The sequence below is a fragment of the Doryrhamphus excisus genome, chromosome 17 (assembly GCF_030265055.1).
Source record: "Doryrhamphus excisus isolate RoL2022-K1 chromosome 17, RoL_Dexc_1.0, whole genome shotgun sequence".
Classification (NCBI taxonomy): domain Eukaryota; kingdom Metazoa; phylum Chordata; class Actinopteri; order Syngnathiformes; family Syngnathidae; genus Doryrhamphus; species Doryrhamphus excisus.
In genome coordinates this window covers 3,785,124-3,803,355 of record NC_080482.1, presented here as the reverse complement: position 1 = coordinate 3,803,355, position 18,232 = coordinate 3,785,124, and the positions used below count along the sequence as shown (strand labels likewise).

The 18,232-nt window shown below is 41.7% G+C and overlaps 1 protein-coding gene across 1 annotated transcript in view; it reads left to right on the top strand.

Annotated features, from left to right (window-relative positions):
- Positions 1 to 18,232, top strand: part of LOC131105714 (plectin-like) — a 98,900-nt gene that overhangs the window by 67,708 nt on the left and 12,960 nt on the right. The window contains exons 33-42 of the mRNA XM_058054122.1: positions 213 to 6,333; positions 7,501 to 7,508; positions 8,547 to 8,687; positions 8,775 to 8,833; positions 9,889 to 10,000; positions 12,244 to 12,296; positions 13,759 to 13,878; positions 16,723 to 17,353; positions 17,531 to 17,587; positions 17,685 to 17,855. Coding sequence (XP_057910105.1) covers positions 213 to 6,333; positions 7,501 to 7,508; positions 8,547 to 8,687; positions 8,775 to 8,833; positions 9,889 to 10,000; positions 12,244 to 12,296; positions 13,759 to 13,878; positions 16,723 to 17,353; positions 17,531 to 17,587; positions 17,685 to 17,855 — 7,473 coding nt within the window. The remainder of the gene's footprint in view (positions 1 to 212; positions 6,334 to 7,500; positions 7,509 to 8,546; positions 8,688 to 8,774; positions 8,834 to 9,888; positions 10,001 to 12,243; positions 12,297 to 13,758; positions 13,879 to 16,722; positions 17,354 to 17,530; positions 17,588 to 17,684; positions 17,856 to 18,232) is intronic.

Genomic DNA, 18,232 nt, shown 5'->3' with positions numbered 1-18,232 from the left:
AGTTGATTATTTTGAACAACTCAGATTTGAATTTGTTATCCAAAAAACAACAAACATAATCACATAATTATATGAATAATTTAGTATGCATAAGCAGATTGCACTGTATGACTTGTCAAGCAAGTTGGGTGTGGAAAAACATTCGGTGTGAAAAATGTACATATACCACTTAAACCTGTACTTACTTTGTGTTTTCTATATTTTTCTGCCAGATGGCTGATGCCCAGCAGAAACAAATTGAGCATGAGAAGATATTGCTCCAGCAAACATTCCTTACAGAAAAAGAAATGCTGTTGAAGAAGGAGAAGCTCATTGAAGATGAGAAAAAGAGATTGGAGAGCCAGTTTGAAGAGGAAGTCAAAAAGGCCCAAGCTTTCAAAGATGAACAGGACCGCCAGAGACTGCAGATGGAGGAGGAGAAGAAGAAACTGCAGGCCACCATGGATGCAGCGCTTAATAAACAGAAAGAGGCTGAAAAGGAGATGCTTAACAAGCAAAAGGAAATGCAGGAACTGGAAAAGAAAAGATTGGAGCAAGAAAAAATGCTGGAAGAAGAGAACCAGAAACTGCGCGAGAAACTGCAGCAGATGGAGACGGCAAACGTGCCAGTCACTGCAGTGGTCAATGTTCTTAATGGACAAAGTCCCACTGACGCAGTAGACAGTAACGTAAAGAAAGCAGATCCTTTATCTTTTGATGGTATTCGTGAAAAGGTCCCGGCAATCAGACTTCAAGACTTAGGTCTTTTATCAAAGAAAGATTTCGATAGGCTTCAAAACGGTAAAACTACAGTTCAAGAGCTTGGTGACACAGAACATCTCACAACCATTCTCAAAGGAAATAACAGCATTGCTGGTATTTTGACACCTTCTAATAAAATAACATCCATCTACCAAGCATCCAAAGAAAAGAAGATTACTCCAGGCACAGCCATGATTCTTCTTGAAGCTCAGGCAGCAACTGGTTACATGCTAGATCCCATTAAGAATCAGAAATATTCTGTTAATGAAGCTGTCAAGGAAGGCTTGATTGGCCCAGAGCTGCATAATAAAATGCTTTTAGCTGAGAGGGCAGTTATTGGTTACAAGGACCCATATACTGGTGGCAAGATATCGGTCTTTGAAGCTATGAAGAAGGGTCTGATAGAACATGATCACGCCATCAGAGTCCTTGAGGCTCAACTTGCAACAGGGGGCATTATTGACCCCGTCAATAGTCACCGTGTACCCAATGAAGTGGCCTATAAACAGGGACTATATGATGTGGAAATGAACAAATGTATGGAAAAGCCCTCAGATGATGAAAAGGGTTACTTTGATCCCAGCACCCAGGAACCATTGACATATTCTGAATTAATGATGCGATGTTCCACCTACCCTGACACCGGCATGCTGCTTTTGCCAATCACAGATAAAGCGGCTCAATGCTCCAGTATATACACCGAGGAAGAGACCAAGGATGTGTTCAGCAAAACAACAGTATCTGTTCCGTTTGGAAGATTCAAGGGAAAGACTGTGACCATTTGGGAAATAATCAATTCTGAGTACTTCACCGAAGACCAAAAGAAAGACCTTCTCCGTCAGTACAAAACCGGCAAGATCACAATCGAAAAAATAATCAAGATTGTAATTACCGTGGCAGAAGAGAAAGAGAAAAAGAATGAGATTAACTTTAGTGGTCTTCGAGCACCCGTTCCTGCCTCTGAGCTCCTTGAATCCAAAATTATTGATAAAGACCTGTACAACAAACTGCAAAAGGGTAATAAAACGATCAAAGAGGTCTCTGAAATGCCACCCGTCCACAAAGCCCTGAAGGGCACAAACTGCATTGCAGGTGTAGTGACCGAGTCATCAAAAGAGACAATGTCTTTCTATAAGGCCATGAAGAAGGACATCATGAGAGCTGGTCCTGCATTGAATATGCTTGAAGCTCAAGCAGGAACAGGCTATGTGGTTGACCCTTTAGAAAATCAGAAGTACACCGTTGATGAAGCCGTCAAAGCCGGTTTAGTTGGCCCTGAACTGCATGAAAAGCTCTTAAGTGCAGAGAGAGCAGTGACAGGTTACAAAGACCCTTACACTGGAAAGACTGTGTCTCTGTTTCAAGCAATGAAAAAAGATCTCATTCCGAAAGAGCAAGGAATTAGGCTGCTTGACGCACAAATGACAACTGGCGGCATCATTGATCCGGTCAAGAGCCATCGCATTCCCCATGATGTTGCCTGCAAAAGAAAATATTTTGACGATGAAATGAAGGAGGTTCTAAACCATCCAACTGACGAAATTAAGTGTTTCTTTGACCCTAACACAAAGGAAAAAGTCACATATGCGGAGCTCTTCCAGAGATGTGTAACTGATGAGAAAACCGGTCTAAAGCTGATGTTGCTCACAGATGAAGCAATCAATGCAAAAGAAGAACCAACGCTTACCGAAGCCCAGACAAAAGAAGCTATGAATCAGGCAACTGTTGAACTTGAATCCGGACCATTCAAGGGCAGGAAAATGACCATTTGGGATCTTATCAATTCTGGATATCTAACTGAGGAACAGAGACTTGACCTCCTTAGACAATTTAGATCCGGGAAGATAACCATTGAAAAGCTCATTAAGATTGTCATCACAATTGTAGATGAACAGGAGGCTAAGAAACAAGAGAAACTAAGCTTCCAGGGTCTGAGATCACCTGTTCCTGCTGGTTGTCTGTATGAGTCCAAAATAATTGACAAGCCAACATTCGTTCTTCTGCAGCAAGAGAAAACAACACCTAAACAAGTCAGTGAGAATCCCAAAGTCAGCAAATACCTCCAGGGATCAGATGCCATTTCCGGCATCTTTTTGGAGCCCACTAAAGAGAAAACAAGCATATATCAGGCCATGAAGAAAAATGTCATCAGACACAACACTGGTCTGTCTCTTCTTGAAGCTCAGGCAGCGACAGGGTTCATTGTAGATCCGGTTAAAAAACAGTTTTTGACAGTAGATGAAGCCGTAAAATCAGGGCTCGTTGGCCCTGAGCTGCATGAAAAATTACTCTCTGCAGAAAAAGCTGTTACAGGCTATAAAGATCCATTTACAGGCAACAAAATCTCCCTCTTTGAAGCTATGCAAAAAGATCTAATTCTGAAAGAGCAAGCCATGCCATTCTTAGAGGCACAAATGGTCACCGGAGGAATAATTGACCCTGTAAACAGCCATCGTGTCCCAATGGATGTTGCATTTGAGAAGAACATTTTCAGTGAGGACGTGGCCAACACTCTATCTCAGCCTTCTGATGACAACAAGGTTTTTACAGACCCAGAGACCGATGACAATGTTACATATAGACAGCTTCAAGACAAGTGTAAACGGGATCCAGAGACAGGCCTGTGCATCCTCCCACTCTCAAAGCCTCAGTCTCCCACAGTTGTAGAGAAGACATACCTCTACACTGAGGAGCAAACGCAAAGTGACCTGACCAAAACACAAATTGACCTTCCCATTGAGGGCCTTGCTGATAAATCTATGAACCTCTGGGATGTCATGAACTCAAATTTGATTCCAGAACAGCAGAGGCAGAAGATTATGGATGAATATCGTGCTGGCAACATGACCAAAGAGCGAATGATAATAATTATTATTGAGATCATGGAGCAGAGAGAGATCATCCGAAATGAGCATCCTCTGTCATGTAAGACATTGCGAAGACAAGTTACTATTGAGGAGCTGTACAATGCCCGCATTATTGACTTGGAGACATACAACCTACTTAAACAAGGGAAAAGAGATATTCGCGACATACTGGAGTTGACAAGTGTGAAACAGTATTTATATGGAACGGGCTGTGTTGCTGGAGTCACAACTGACTCAAGCTCCAAGATTAGCATATACCAAGCAATGAAGAGAGGATTCCTTCAACCTGAGATTGCTCTCAACCTCTTGGAAGCGCAAGCAGCAACAGGGTACATTGTTGATCCTGTCAAAAATGAGAGACTCACTGTTAATGAAGCAGTTCGTAAGGGTGTGGTTGGCCCTGAGATTCATGATAAACTGCTTTCAGCCGAGAGAGCAGTTACAGGTTACAAGGATCCATACAGTGGAAAAGCCATATCTCTTTTCCAAGCAATGAAAAAAGATCTCGTTCCAGAGGATTATGCTATGGCAATGTTGGAGGCGCAGTCTGCCACTGGAGGCATCATTGATCCTGAATTCCAGTTCCATCTACCAGCAGACATTGCGATGCAACGAGGTTATATCAACAAGGAGACCAATCAGAGACTAACAGATGAGGTTAAAGGGTTCATTGACCCTGTCACCGATGAACAACTGTCATATGCTCAGCTTCTGAAGAGATGCAAGCTAGAAGGCGGATTACGTCTTCTCTGTCTTGGAGACAAAAGGCTCCTGTTCAAGGGTCTGAGAAAACAAATCACAATGGAGGAGTTGCTCCTTTCGCAAATCATTGACCAGAAAACTGCTACTGAACTGAACGAGGGTCTTATTTCAGTAGAAGAGGTCAGTAGTCGGTTATCAAAGTATCTCGAGGGCACTAGTTGTATTGCTGGCGTATACATAGAAAACACGAAGGAACGTCTGTCAATCTACCAAGCCATGAAGAAGAACATGATCAGACCAGGCACTGCCTTTGAACTTCTCGAGGCTCAGGCAGCCACAGGGTATGTAATTGACCCAATCAAAAACCTCAAACTGACTGTCAATGAAGCAGTGAAAATGGGAATCGTAGGGCCGGAATTTAAAGACAAGCTTCTCTCGGCTGAGCGTGCAGTGACAGGTTATAGGGATCCATATTCAGGCAAGACAATATCCCTTTTCCAGGCCATGAAAAAGGGACTAATCCTGAAAGATCATGGGATCCGTCTCCTCGAGGCTCAGATTGCCACCGGTGGAATTATTGACCCAGAGGAAAGTCACCGTTTGCCAGTTGAGATGGCCTATGAACGTGGCTTCTTTGATGAGGAAATGAATGAAATACTGACAGATCCATCTGATGACACCAAAGGCTTCTTTGATCCCAACACTGAAGAAAACTTAACCTACCTGCAGCTCATGGAGAGGTGCATTACTGATCCTGACACTGGACTGGTTCTCCTTCTACTTAAAGAAAAGAAACGGGAGAGAAAGACCTCGTCCACATCCTCAATTCGAAAACGCAGAATTGTCATCGTAGACCCAGAGACAGGCAAAGAAATGACCGTGTATGAGGCGTACAGGAAGGGACTCATTGATCACCAGACCTACTTGGAGCTTGCTCAACAAGAATGCGAATGGGAAGAAATTACAATGACATCTTCTGATGGAACAGTCAAATCTTTTATTATCGACAGGAAGTCGGGGAGACAGTATGATGTTGACGATGCTCTTGCGCGTGGCCTCATTGACCAGAATTGTCTCGAATCATATCGAGCTGGAAACCTGTCCATCACAGAGTTTGCAGACATGCTTTCTGGAAATATGGGAGGGTTCCGGTCTCGATCATCTTCCTTCGGTTCCACCACTTGTTCCGAAGTGTCTTCTTCAATGAGCCCAATTCCTTCCATCAAACCACCTGCAGTCATATGGAATGACCCGGCAGAGGAGACTGGGCCTATTGCCGGAATACTGGATGTAGACACATTGGAGAAGGTATCGATCACCGAGGCCATGCGCAGAAACTTGGTAGACAATATCAGTGGCCAAAGATTGTTGGAGGCACAGGCCTGTACTGGCGGAATAATTGACCCTTCAAGTGGGGAGAGATTCTCAGTCAGTGATGCTGCAGAAAAAGGTCTTGTGGACAAAATAATGGTTGACCGACTTAATCTGGCTCAAAAAGCATTTAATGGATTTGAAGACCCCAGAAGTAAAGTCAGGATGTCTGCCTCCCAAGCTTTAAAAAAGGGCTGGTTGTATTATGAGGCTGGGCAGCGTTTCCTTGAGGTACAATATCTGACTGGCGGACTTATTGAGCCTGATGTGGAGGGAAGAGTCTCACTGGATGATTCAATTAAGAAAGGCGCTATTGATGCCCGCACAGCACAGAAACTAAGAGATGTCAGTACCTATTCAAGATATCTAACATGTCCAAAAACAAAACTCAAAATATCATTTAAAGATGCTATGGACAGAAGCATGATTGAAGAAGGATCAGGTCTCAGGCTTCTGGAAGCTTCCTCACAGTCCAGCAAAGGCCTCTACAGTCCCTACAATGTCAGTGGCTCTGGATCTGCTTACGGTTCACGGTCAGGTTCGAGGACAGGATCCCGATCAGGATCTAGGAGAGGCAGTTTTGACGCAGGCTCCGGTTTCAGTGTCAACTACTCATCCTCTTCTTTCACGTCATCCTCAACTGGCTACAGCCGCAGATATTAACTGACAACATTTATTTCTATCAGCTTTATTCTTTTCTGACATTATACTCAATACAATAGGAAAAGAATTACAAAGAAATTATGATTTATTTATTTTTTACCAGCCTGTGGTCAAATCAAGCCTTGCCTTTATTATTCATTTTGGTCCTGCACATGAAAGGATATTCATGTATTGATGTAACAAAACTTTGCTACTCACATAGAGCAAATATTAATCTTCTATAGTATAAATGAACAACTCAGCATAGAGTATATTCAAGCATGACATTTCTGCTCTTTCGAAAACAGCTTCATTTTTTTGCCTTTTTAAAAAAAGTTGTATTGTTTTCTGGACTAATATATGCTGTTTGTATGTCAAACTGAATTTTTTTTCAGTATTCCTTTTTTTTTTTCAATTCAATACTGAGTGTTTATTTTGTTATCTACTTCTTATCCACTTCCTAATAAGATGCATAGTTCAAATGTTTTATGATGACTAGATAGATATATCCAGTGCCTTAAAATGTATAATTGTATTTGCAGTATCAAACTGACTAAATATGAGACAGCACAAGCATACAACACTGAAATGATGTCAGAATTAAAGTTATGTAACAAAAACCTTTCAGTCTTTGTGATGCTTGGTATTTGTTTATAATGTGGCCTTGCATATTTTGTGTTTATTACTGTACACACTCCATGTTCATCCATAATCAAGTCCCTGGCCAGTCCTAAGATGATGTCAGTTGATCCCGCCTTCCCATCCGCCATGCAGAACTACCTACTTTTAATTTGGTTGTAAGTTGTTTTAATTTTCCATTTTTTTATGTTTGTTTTGATTGTTTTACATTCATCTTGCTTGTTAATCATACAATATAAACTGGCTACATTTGGGATTTTGTTTTAAATTGTATTACTGTTAAATTAAAATGTTTTTTTCCTCTCTTTGACAGCTGTCTCAGTCCCTCAGAGTCCATGCAGAGACCCAGATGACCCAACCTTATGACCCCTTCGGACTGGATGGATTTTTAAATCGGTGTGATCATCACACCGAGGCACAGGTATGGTAACTAACTATACATTCATTTTCAGATCTCTGTTTATTATTTAATATCTACATTGATCATCCCATTATTTATTTCTTTTGATTTAAATTCATTGTTTTGTTTTGTTTCTAGATGTGCAAGTATATTCCCTTTCTTCCATTGTATATCACATTTGACGAGAGCTGGAAGGAGACAACATGACACCATCTTGGGTCCCTATTTGACAGGCTGCAACACAAAAGAAATTAATTCAGTGTTTCTGCAATAGTGTGGCCGTGTGCACTGTTTGGGGGGGTGCAGGAACCGACGGTGGCAGAGGTATGCTGGCTCAGCTCAGACCCTGAGAACCAGAAGGGGGCGTAATAGAAAATAATTGTCAACCACTGAATTGAATACAGTGCCCAAGAACAGTCTGTAAATAAAAAGGTCCTATCAGAATACTTGTACTAATTGGCGTAATCAGTATTTAAATTCACAGAGTTGCAAAGCACATGTACTGTAGTATGTCATTTTATGTCCGTAAAAACAGCACATGTATAATATCATTTATTAATTTTCTATATTTCAAATGTTTTCCATGTATTTCCTAATTTCATTTCCACTGGGTTTTGTTTTATCATCAATATTTCAAATCTTGTTTCATTAACTTCCTCCAACACTTTTAGGGGAAATGTTATCCATTAAAACCCACTGTTGTAAAAATTGTGTTTTAATGTCTGAAATGAACAAATCATTTAAGTTAGCATTTGGCGACTGTTGTTTTGATGATGTAAATAAATGTATTTTGAGGAGCCCTGTTGTCATTGTATATGGATCTTCTGCATGTATGAATATGACCATGAACTATGTGAGATTTATATTATGTTTGTTGTTTTAAGTTTAATTTTACCATATACCACTAAAGTCTTGAAAAGCGTAATGTTTGCTCAATTAACCACAGGGGGCAGTGTGATAGTTTTTTCATAATTCATCTAAATTTAACAGCCAGGCTGCTATTCTAATGAATATAATACTGTACTACAAGTTTTTATTAGCTACAGAAGGCTTGTAGAAACCACATAGATGTGTCTCTGGGAGCTGATGTCAATGAAATACTGTATTTAATAGAGCTCATGAATATTATTGTTAGCCCTACGAAGGTGCATACATGCATATTTTGCTCTGTGTGCCAACATTAGTCACCGAGTCCAATAGGGAGGACTACAAGCAAGAACAACCAGGCATTTATCTCCGTTAGTTCTTCCCAAGACTCCCTTGACTGCTCAAGTTGGACCCAGTCCATCTCAGAACTTCCTGCATTTGCATCTGTAAGCAGTGAGGTGAGTATTTCGAGGATAAAGTATCGTCAGTTCACTCATATACTTTAATTTAAATGTACTACTTGGACAACTTGTGTGTTCTTGCAGGATATCGGAGGTGATTTGTTTGCGTCAGCAACACCTTCCTCACAGAATCAGCATTACTGGTACGCTTACAGCTTTGATAAACAGATCATGAAGATTTTCTTAACCCTTAGATGCATGAGTGACTGGACCCTACACTCTTCCATAAGTGGGTCATAAGTGACCAATACTAGAATCAATGCGTTTTTATGCCAATTTTGCCATTTTGGTTAGGAATAATCACTTGTATGATATTTAGTATTATCTTTAGGAGTTGATAAGAATCAAAGGTTCCTATTGGATTCCATAGAAAATGCATGCAGGTCATTTTTGACCCACTTATAGAAGGTTGGGGTAGTAACACAAAAACAATAAAAATCTTAAAATGTTAAAAGTTAAAAATTTGAATGGCATGATATCAAAAACGTGTTTTTGGAGGAATACCTGGAATATGAAATGATAAAAAAATTGTCATTACAAAGATATTTCAAGAAAACAACCTGACCGGGTCATTTTTGACCCACTTATGCATCTAAGGGTTAAGAAATCATCAAAACAATCAGCGGAAGAGATCAATAGCTCTCAATCAGGATTAAATTTCCTGAGAGTAAAAGTACATCAATATGACTTTATACCCTATTGGGGCTCGTTATCTGACAGTGACATATTGAAATTAGGGCTGCACCCCATTTTGTATAAGGGAGTGTATTCTCGGCAAATTCACAAAGGATGTGAATTGCTGCCATGAGGCATCAAGCAGTCACTTTAAGGAAGGAGATAAAAAAAAACAAGTAATCTGACACCACACTGGTTGCCACGGGGATTGACAACATGCAGCAGGATAAGAGGATAAAATGGCAGAAAATACTCACCTTTCACTCCCTGGTGGTGTAATGGTAGCGCTGTTAATTTAATGCAGAGGAAATGGGCTTGACCCCAGCCCTGGATGTACGTAATTATTCTTTTAGTTAACATTTGGCAGTAAAAATAAATGATTATCTGTAACCTGTGTGTTTGTGCTGGATAAAACTATATATCTTATGAACGGCAAGCAAAAAAGATTGAAAATGATTGGCAAAAATGCAACAATTATTTTAACCTGTTGAACATAACATGTTTTTTTTATGTTTGTTTTAAGGCGAGATGAGGAGGATTTGAGTCACTGGCAGTGTGAGTTCAGGGGTCAAATCAGAGCACTGAGACAATGGCTGACGTGCATGGAGATGAGGCTCCCCCCCCTGAACCCCACGGTCAGTTTGTGTTTGTCTTCTCATTGTTATTCCTGAACTCTTATCTACCTTCTTATCTTTTTTTTTTTTAACCTGACCCCATGCATGAACACTTTTCACGCCTGCACATCTCTTTACTTTGGTGAAAAGATGCAGTAGTTTTGCAAATCATTTCAAGTTTTATACCGCAGTGGAGCAACAAAGCGACTTTAACGTTAACTTTTCAACGAGCCAGGGTGTACGACAACAATCCCAGGTGGATTGAGACGTGGGTTTCTTCCTCACCTGCTAGGAATCTTCTTTAGACTATGGAGGGGGGACAAGGATGCAGGGAAATCTGGCTTTTTGTGCTTATAGTCTGGACAGCCAGGCGACCCAAGTGGTTGGCACTGGAGGCCCTCTGCACACATGAATGAACACAGTGAAAAGACATTGAAAACTGAGGGGATGGCGAGAAGTAAAGAAAAGAAGCGAAGGTCCTTGCGGTAAATGCGCTCAGATCAGACTGTTTTATGATTCACCACTGTCACATGGACATTATGCAATGTATTTATTGAGTGGATTTGTTTTGTGGCGTGGAATGAAAGGCACTACAGCATAAAGCAACACGGAATTTGGCTATGTGCTGCAGAAAGAGCTATTGGTGAAACCGACAAAAGGATCAAGGATGTATAGTCGAACCTCTGGGGTCAAACAGAGTGGGACGCAGATCAACCTCAGATTTACTCGTAGTCGTAGTATAATAATCACTTCCAGGGTCAAACTGTTGCTATCACTGAACTTTTATTTTAGGTTATTTTAGTCATTCATTCATTTAAGGGTTGCAGGGGGTGCTGGAGCCTATCCCAGCTGTGTTCGGGCGAGAGGCGGGGTACACCCTGGATTGGTGGCCAGCCAATCACAGGGCACATATAGACAAACAACCATTCACACTCACATTCATACCTATGGACAATTTGGAGTCGTCAATTAACCTAGCATGTTTTTGGAATGTGGGAGGAAACTGGAGTACCTGGAGAAAATCCACCAAAACTCCACACAGAGATGGTCGAGGGTGGAATCGTACTCGGGTGTCCTAGCTGTGTGGTCTGTGTGCTAACCACTCATCCACCGTGCCCATCATACAAGTGCAAAAAGAAGCCAACCGGTGGACATGTTTGCCAAACTATGCTGAAACCTCACATGGCCTCGTGCATGTCATCGATGTGAACTTAAACTGTTAAAAACATCTGGCCACACACATTTGTCATGGCAACGTTGTTTGTCGGCTGCACCGCTATATTCCGCCTGGGCCTCGGGGACTCGTTAGGTAGTAGCATGGATGATACAGACCCTTCTTGTCCATTACACAAAAGAGAGGCTCACACCTGCTCCTACAAAGAAGGCTTGCATTGACACATTTTACCTATGAACTATGACGCCATCACCCTAACCGATCTCATTGATTTGATAGAAATCAATCAGATGTCAACATGGAATTGGAGTGGAAATAGAGTCTATAGGTTTGAGTTTGGCTCATGATAAATGGGAGCAAAACAAGTGTATTTATATTTTAGAGTGCAGCTTAGACTATTCGGCATGGAAAATATTCCCAGACAACCCTGCAACTGCATTACTTCATCATGTTTAGGTCCAACGTGAACTGTCGTAGCAGCTTTACATCTCATGAGAAACGTTTCTATAAAGGCTCCCAGTCTTTGGGTCTCCTTGGCATGCAGCATATGTCCCACATTGGCCCATGTAACAATACCTATGTACACATTTACTAACGGGCGTAATAATGGGTGTCACATATCACAGCCTATTATCCTTTCTCTTTATTTCATGCTTTTAGTGGATGGCTCTTGGTATTCAGTGGTCTTCTTGTCCTTGGCCAAAGGGGCTTGTCTCCCACACAGACAATTTGGTTTAAAGAAAGAAGAGAGTAAACATGTTGATTGACACTGTAATTAAGCAAAACACTGGGTTCCTATGTTCTACTCCTCAGCATGTCAGATTTATTTCATTTGACAGAACTTAAGGTAGTCCTCTGACAGACCTGAAGATATGTTTGATGACTTTCTTGGAAGCATTCTCTTTTGGTGATAAATGGTCGGGTCTAATGAATGAACTTCCTTTTTCATGTTTCACGAAGAGGCCTAATAACCGTGTTCTGTGGAGGACCCATTGAGGTCTTTTTCATTTGAAAGCAACAGAGAGTTAAAAATCATGGAGGAAGGGCAAAACAAGCTCGTAAAATTATTCTTTTGATCCTTTTGGCTCAGGCCCACAATCCCATGGGGACAGAAATCAAAGATTTGTTCTCATTGACCACCAAGTAAATTACTTTAACTCTAAAACCTGACAAAAGGGTGTCATGTTTTTACAACAATGTGTTCCTGGCAAAGTGGTTCCTCAGCACGGCCAACTCCTTTGAAATAAAGAGGGGGGGTTGTGGGACAGGGACCTTAGTTGTTCGTTAAAAGCTAAATACATGAACCCACTCATGACCCAAAGAAAAGGTTGTTGAAATTGGTCATGTTGTCTAATGATGGCTGATGGCTTGCAACATTACCGGCATGGAATATTTTCCCACCTGAGATGTTCTCCACATGGCAGGATAGAGGGGGCGTCATCATGATCTGGAGTGCTTTTTCCTTCAATGGTGCTTCAGGTTGTGCAGGGGCGTCAAAAGGCAGCAGGAGATGTGGAGATGACAAAACACTTCTTTGGACCATCCTTCCTGATCTAAATCCCATTGAGAACAATACAGGCATGGAATATTTTCCCACCTGAGATGTTCTCCACATGGCAGGATGGAGGGGGCGCCATCATGATCTGGGGTGCTTTTCCTTCAATGTGCTTCGGGTTGTGCAGGGGCGTAAAAAGGCAGCAGGAGATGTGGAGATGACAAAACACTTCTTTGGACCATCCTTCCTGATCTTAGTCCCATTGAGAACAATCTGACATTCAACTCATTGACCTTGTGAAGTTGGTAGGAGGGAAGTGTGTCTGCATGCGTGTCTGTTATTTGGCAATGCTGACGGGGAAGGAGTGGGTGTATTGATTGTACAATCATGCACGCATTTGTGGAATCAGTTGTTTTGGTTCATTATTTGGCTGGCTGGAGAAATACAGAAGCGGGACAATAAAGAGGCAAGGATTTGGGGCATAACCGTTTCTGGTAATTCACCTGTGAGCACACTTCTTGTTATTTGTTTACATGTCAACACAACTCAATTCCAGGAGAGAAAATTATTTGTAAATTGTACAGTATGAAAGAATATTGTCCTGACAGCTTATTTAATACAGTAAGTGAGTGACAGTGTCCAGACAATATTAGGACGTATTATAATAAAAGAGTTCCAAAATAGAGGTCCCCCTTATCCAAACCAGCACATACACTCATCCCATTGTCTATTTTGTCATTTGTTTAAGGTTTACAATGAGTGGAAGTGAGTTGAAAAGTAATCTCAGATGTTTTGCAGTAATTAGTCGTCTTTCTTGCTGCTGAGAAGACTGCTGCACTGACTCTGAATGGGGAAAGGGGGGGGGGGTTGCAAGTAGGCTGGCTGAATGCATGTGTGGGTTGGTATCAGAGTGGGTGTGGGTCTCTTCTTTTGTAGCCTGCACTTCTTTCCCTCACCACCAAAAGGGGGAAAGGGCCGAGGCAGCTGTCACTTAACATGTGAATGTTTCGAGGGCGGCCTGGGGGTCTTTAGAAAATTTTTTTGCCCCCCACCCAATCTATTTTTCAAGAAGAATCAGCATGGAGTTTTATAAGCTTTACTCAAATCCAGAGGAGGGGCTTTGTTGGAGGAGAAGGGGGGCAGACTGAGGGGGAAGCACAGGGAGGGTAAAAGGGGCACTTTGCCTAATAGCCGCCTGGTACAGGAGCAACCTGAGCAGTGTCAGAGCCGGCGAGAATGACATCACCTTGTTGTTAGATAGAACCGGTGGAGTCCTCTGACCTCCATGCATAAGCTGCTCTTGGCGAGGAGCTGTGGGAGTTCAACTGAGCCGTTGGAATACATTGTCTCCATCTGGGCGCACTATCCCATCAGCGGTGTTAACAAGGAAGGAATTCCTCTATCACGGCTCCCACAACAAAGAAGAAAGGGAGAGGAGCGGAGCCGGTGGGAGGAGAAGTGAGCTGAGGGGAGGGGTGCGCTGTGAGGGGAAAAGGAGGAGGACATTGTTTCCCTGTGACTGTGGGCAACCAAAAAGCATGAGTTATCAGGACATGTGTGTGGTTGTATTTAGAAAGTGTGTTTTTATGTGAGCGTGTGTGAATGAGTGGACGTGACTGTGTGTGTGTTCAAGGAAGTATGGATGTGTTTGTGTGTGCACAGTCTTCACTTTGGGATGTTGGAACTGGGAGGCCACTCAAAGGATGCTCAAACAAAGCTTTTTTTTCCCCTTCGCTGTTTGAATGCTGAATGGGGACTGGCTGGATTCCTTTACTCATGCTGTTGGTCCCTGCTTTAGGGTAAGTATAGTTCCCAAAAACCGCCAAAACACCTCGGAAGTGGAATATTGGCTTGGAGGATATTTGTGTTTGGGCATTTTGTGTTATAGTGAAGGAATTGTGACTGGTGGATTTTTATTCTGAATGAAATAACAATTGCTTTGGATCAGATATTGCAACACAAATTGATTTATGTGATGTAAGTATACATATTTTTGTTGAAACAAAATTTCAAATCAGTACGGATCAATATTTTAACTTTATTAACCCATTTAATAACAATGCCAAGAGAGTGTTGTGCCTTGGAAGAGCCTTGAGGTGAACTTGTGACCTTATGCAAAATTCATTCATCCATGTGCTATATGACTCTCAGGGGGAAATGCAAAGCTACTGTATATGCTTGTTCAGGGACCACTACCATGATTGGAATTTTAGGACCTCACTTAACCTTGACTGCTAAACATGATTAGAGGTATTGTTGTGATTGATGATTATTATTCTGCTGCTAATTGCACATCCCTTCAATAATATGCTTCCTAGTTTGGGTATTTACAAAATACAGTATATTTAAAAAATACTACATCCTAGTTAAGCTATTATTTTTCATATGCGTTAGTTACTAAACTGATTTGGAAATGTAATTCATTTTCTCGCCATTAATTATACACAGAGAGGTTCTCATCTGAATTACAGCAGATTCCTAAAGAGGTTAAGTGATGGGATGGTTAGGTCATCACAATATGAGTTAAATGGATGAGTGATTCTTTGGCTCTCCGGTTCTTTCTAGTTCAGGATACAACAAAGAGAGTTGTGTATCATACGCAGTCTCAATAATTTGTCATGTGTGTTCATGTTAGAGCACTATTTTTCGTCCACATACTAAACAATTCAAAGCACACATGTTTATATCTTCATGTTTATTTCTGTTAGACCACCGTAGAACCAAGTCAGTATTTTAGTGAATGACCACAAAGGAGTACTAAAAGAAAGCACACCCTCGCTCTTGAATTGTTCACCCATGCAGACATGGCGACAGACTCACTCCTGGGTAGTGATGTGAGCTAACCGGGTAATCATTGATCTTGAGGCTGGGGCTTTGTCTGGGCACCACTCTCTGATCTGACTGACTATTCCCCTGTGAGTTCCTTGACTGCATCATCTGCTCTGTCAAGACTTACACCATAAGTAATTATTAATGCGCATGAAGGCATCATATCAATATGGGTCATATTTAGATTGTCAGTTATTAAAAAGCCACACCGTCTAAATTGTAATTTCATATCTGATGATGTGGAATTTAATGTTTTAGTTTGTTTTATTTTCCTATTCCTTATAGTTTCCATGGCAACTAAAACAATGAAGAGCACAAATATATTTAAAGCAGGCAGTCGGTTCCTCTTTCTCTCTTATTTGTTTAGCCAAATTGCACCCCTGCTACTTTAGTCAGCAAGCATGACCCAAGGTAACCTCTAGAGTTCTGAACTGGGCCAGCCACAATGGGGCGACCCAGTTCCAACAGGAATCCTCCTTGTGATGGCATGATGGGCTCACCTCACGACACCAACATAATTGAATTCACCTTTAACCCCTCTTCAAATAACAAAAGCATGGCAATTAGCAACACAGAGGGGACAACCAAAAATGTATATTTATTTTAATCATTTTTTGATTTACACAGAAATTTGGGTCAAAATAGACTGATAGCATTTAGGGAAGGGTGGCAGTAATTTTAGAACAAAAGAAGCTAAAATGTGTCCAAGGTTTCACTTTTAACCAACAAGCATCAAAGCAATTCACGGGTGCCTCACACCAGAAAATAAAGGCAGTTTTTGTATTTGTATGGTTGTCATATTAATTGGCTTCCTAATGGGTTTCTTTGGACCGGTCTTGGCTGAATTCATAGATTTAGTTGGATCTTTGCCACTGGTTCTTCATGCCAGGATCAACAGTGGGATCCTTGACAAGCCTGTCACATAGATTTGTAAGCCTCGAATATTTTAGCTGCTGGTGTGAGATCGAGCATGTGTGTTTGTGGTCTAAACGAAAACAAAGACGGGCCATTTTGGAGCCAAGTATTTCTGTTCGGGTTCCTTCACGGCCAAGAATGGGGTGTTGTTGGCACAGCATAATGCAGAGAGATTGGTTTCATTTTACTGTGATGTAGTACTTTGAAATAGCGGTGTCTTTTTGCATGATTATTCATTCATATTCTTATTTTAGGTAGCTAACGGAGATTCTGCATGCATGGCCAAGGGCTCTTACCTCACTTATTACCTCACTAGCCTCTGGGCTGAAGGATTATGGGTAACCTCATAAGCCGGCCCAGCTGCCTGGGCCAAAAGTCTAAGCATGTGAGGTCAGATGAGGACTTCCTGAAGGAGTGTTACCAACGGAGAAAAGAGTGGCATCCACCTGATCAGCATGCACAGGATAAAATCAAGGAATGCAGGGAGGAGAAAGACAAGGAAACACAAGAAGCGGATCACAACCAAGAGGAACGAGCTCATACGCCCAGCTCATACGTTTCAGACAAACCTCTCCGCAGCTCCCCAGCTTCCACAATCAGGAGCACCAGTACTTTGGATCACGCCTGGCAGGGCACCCCTTCTCCCATAAAAACATCACGTAACGGCACACTAACAAGGAGGACGGTGCCTCCGGAGTTCACAAGATCCCCTTTGACTTATTCTGACAAGACTGCAGCAGAGAAAAGGGCCAGCTTTCAGAGGAGAGATTCCAGAGAAGGGAGTCCCTGGTCATGGAAGACTTTGTCATCAAGGGAAGTAACGGAAGTGACAGAGGTGACCGAGACTATTGTGACGGAAATTGTGGAAGTGACGGAGTATCCAACGGGTGAAAAGGGAGGGGACCCCATAATCACAAGAACTGTGCGAGTCCTGAATGGAGTTGCTGAGGAACTTGCTGAGGTTGATAAAATCTTTTAACCATACCAAATCTCATATTTTCATCATTTTCATCCCTTTTTTTATTTTCCATTCTGTCTTTAAAAGCAATGCACACTGCTTATGTTTGATCTGAAGTTTAAACTTTGCATTTAAGCCACCGTTTTTATAAACAACGATGCAACCTTGTATACTTCACAGCTCCAAAGTGATGGGCATTCAAGCTCAGACCAAGATTCATGTCTGGATAAATGGAGGGTATGTTTTATTCATTTTATAACAGTGAAAATATCTGATTTACTGGTTTAATTCTGGTTTAATTCTTTTGATTGATGTGACACGTATCTTCCAAAAGAGCACCAAGTCTCCACTGGCCCTGAGAGACATCTCTACAGGTACTGAGACGTTCCTCCAAAACCTGGAAGCATTGCTCACATGGGTGTGTGAGATAGAGGAGCTCACAGCAAATCAGAAACCTCCGTCTTCAGAGGTCAAAGTGGTGAAAGCACAACTTCAGGAACAAAGGGTGTGTTTCTTATCGACACTATCAAATAACCTCATTGCACACTCCAATATTATGGAACCAATGCAAAGTGAACACTCTTCCTGCGAATAAGTATTCTCATCATGTCTCATCAACATCTCGAGACAACATGGGCAACATGGTTTTGCTAGGGAAGGACAAAGAAGGTCAGACCCCTTTAAAAACTGCCCTGTTGAAAAGTGAATGGTCGCCTTGTAGTTTTAGTGAACATTCACATCAGAGCGAACAAAACAGCCAGGTTTCTCACCCTTCTGCTGGAACCTCGTTTATTGTGAGTTCTTTGGATGAGGTGAAACCTGCCTGGATCATGTATCAGCTTGACACATGAGAAGGGCGCACTGATACAAAGGAAGTAAAGA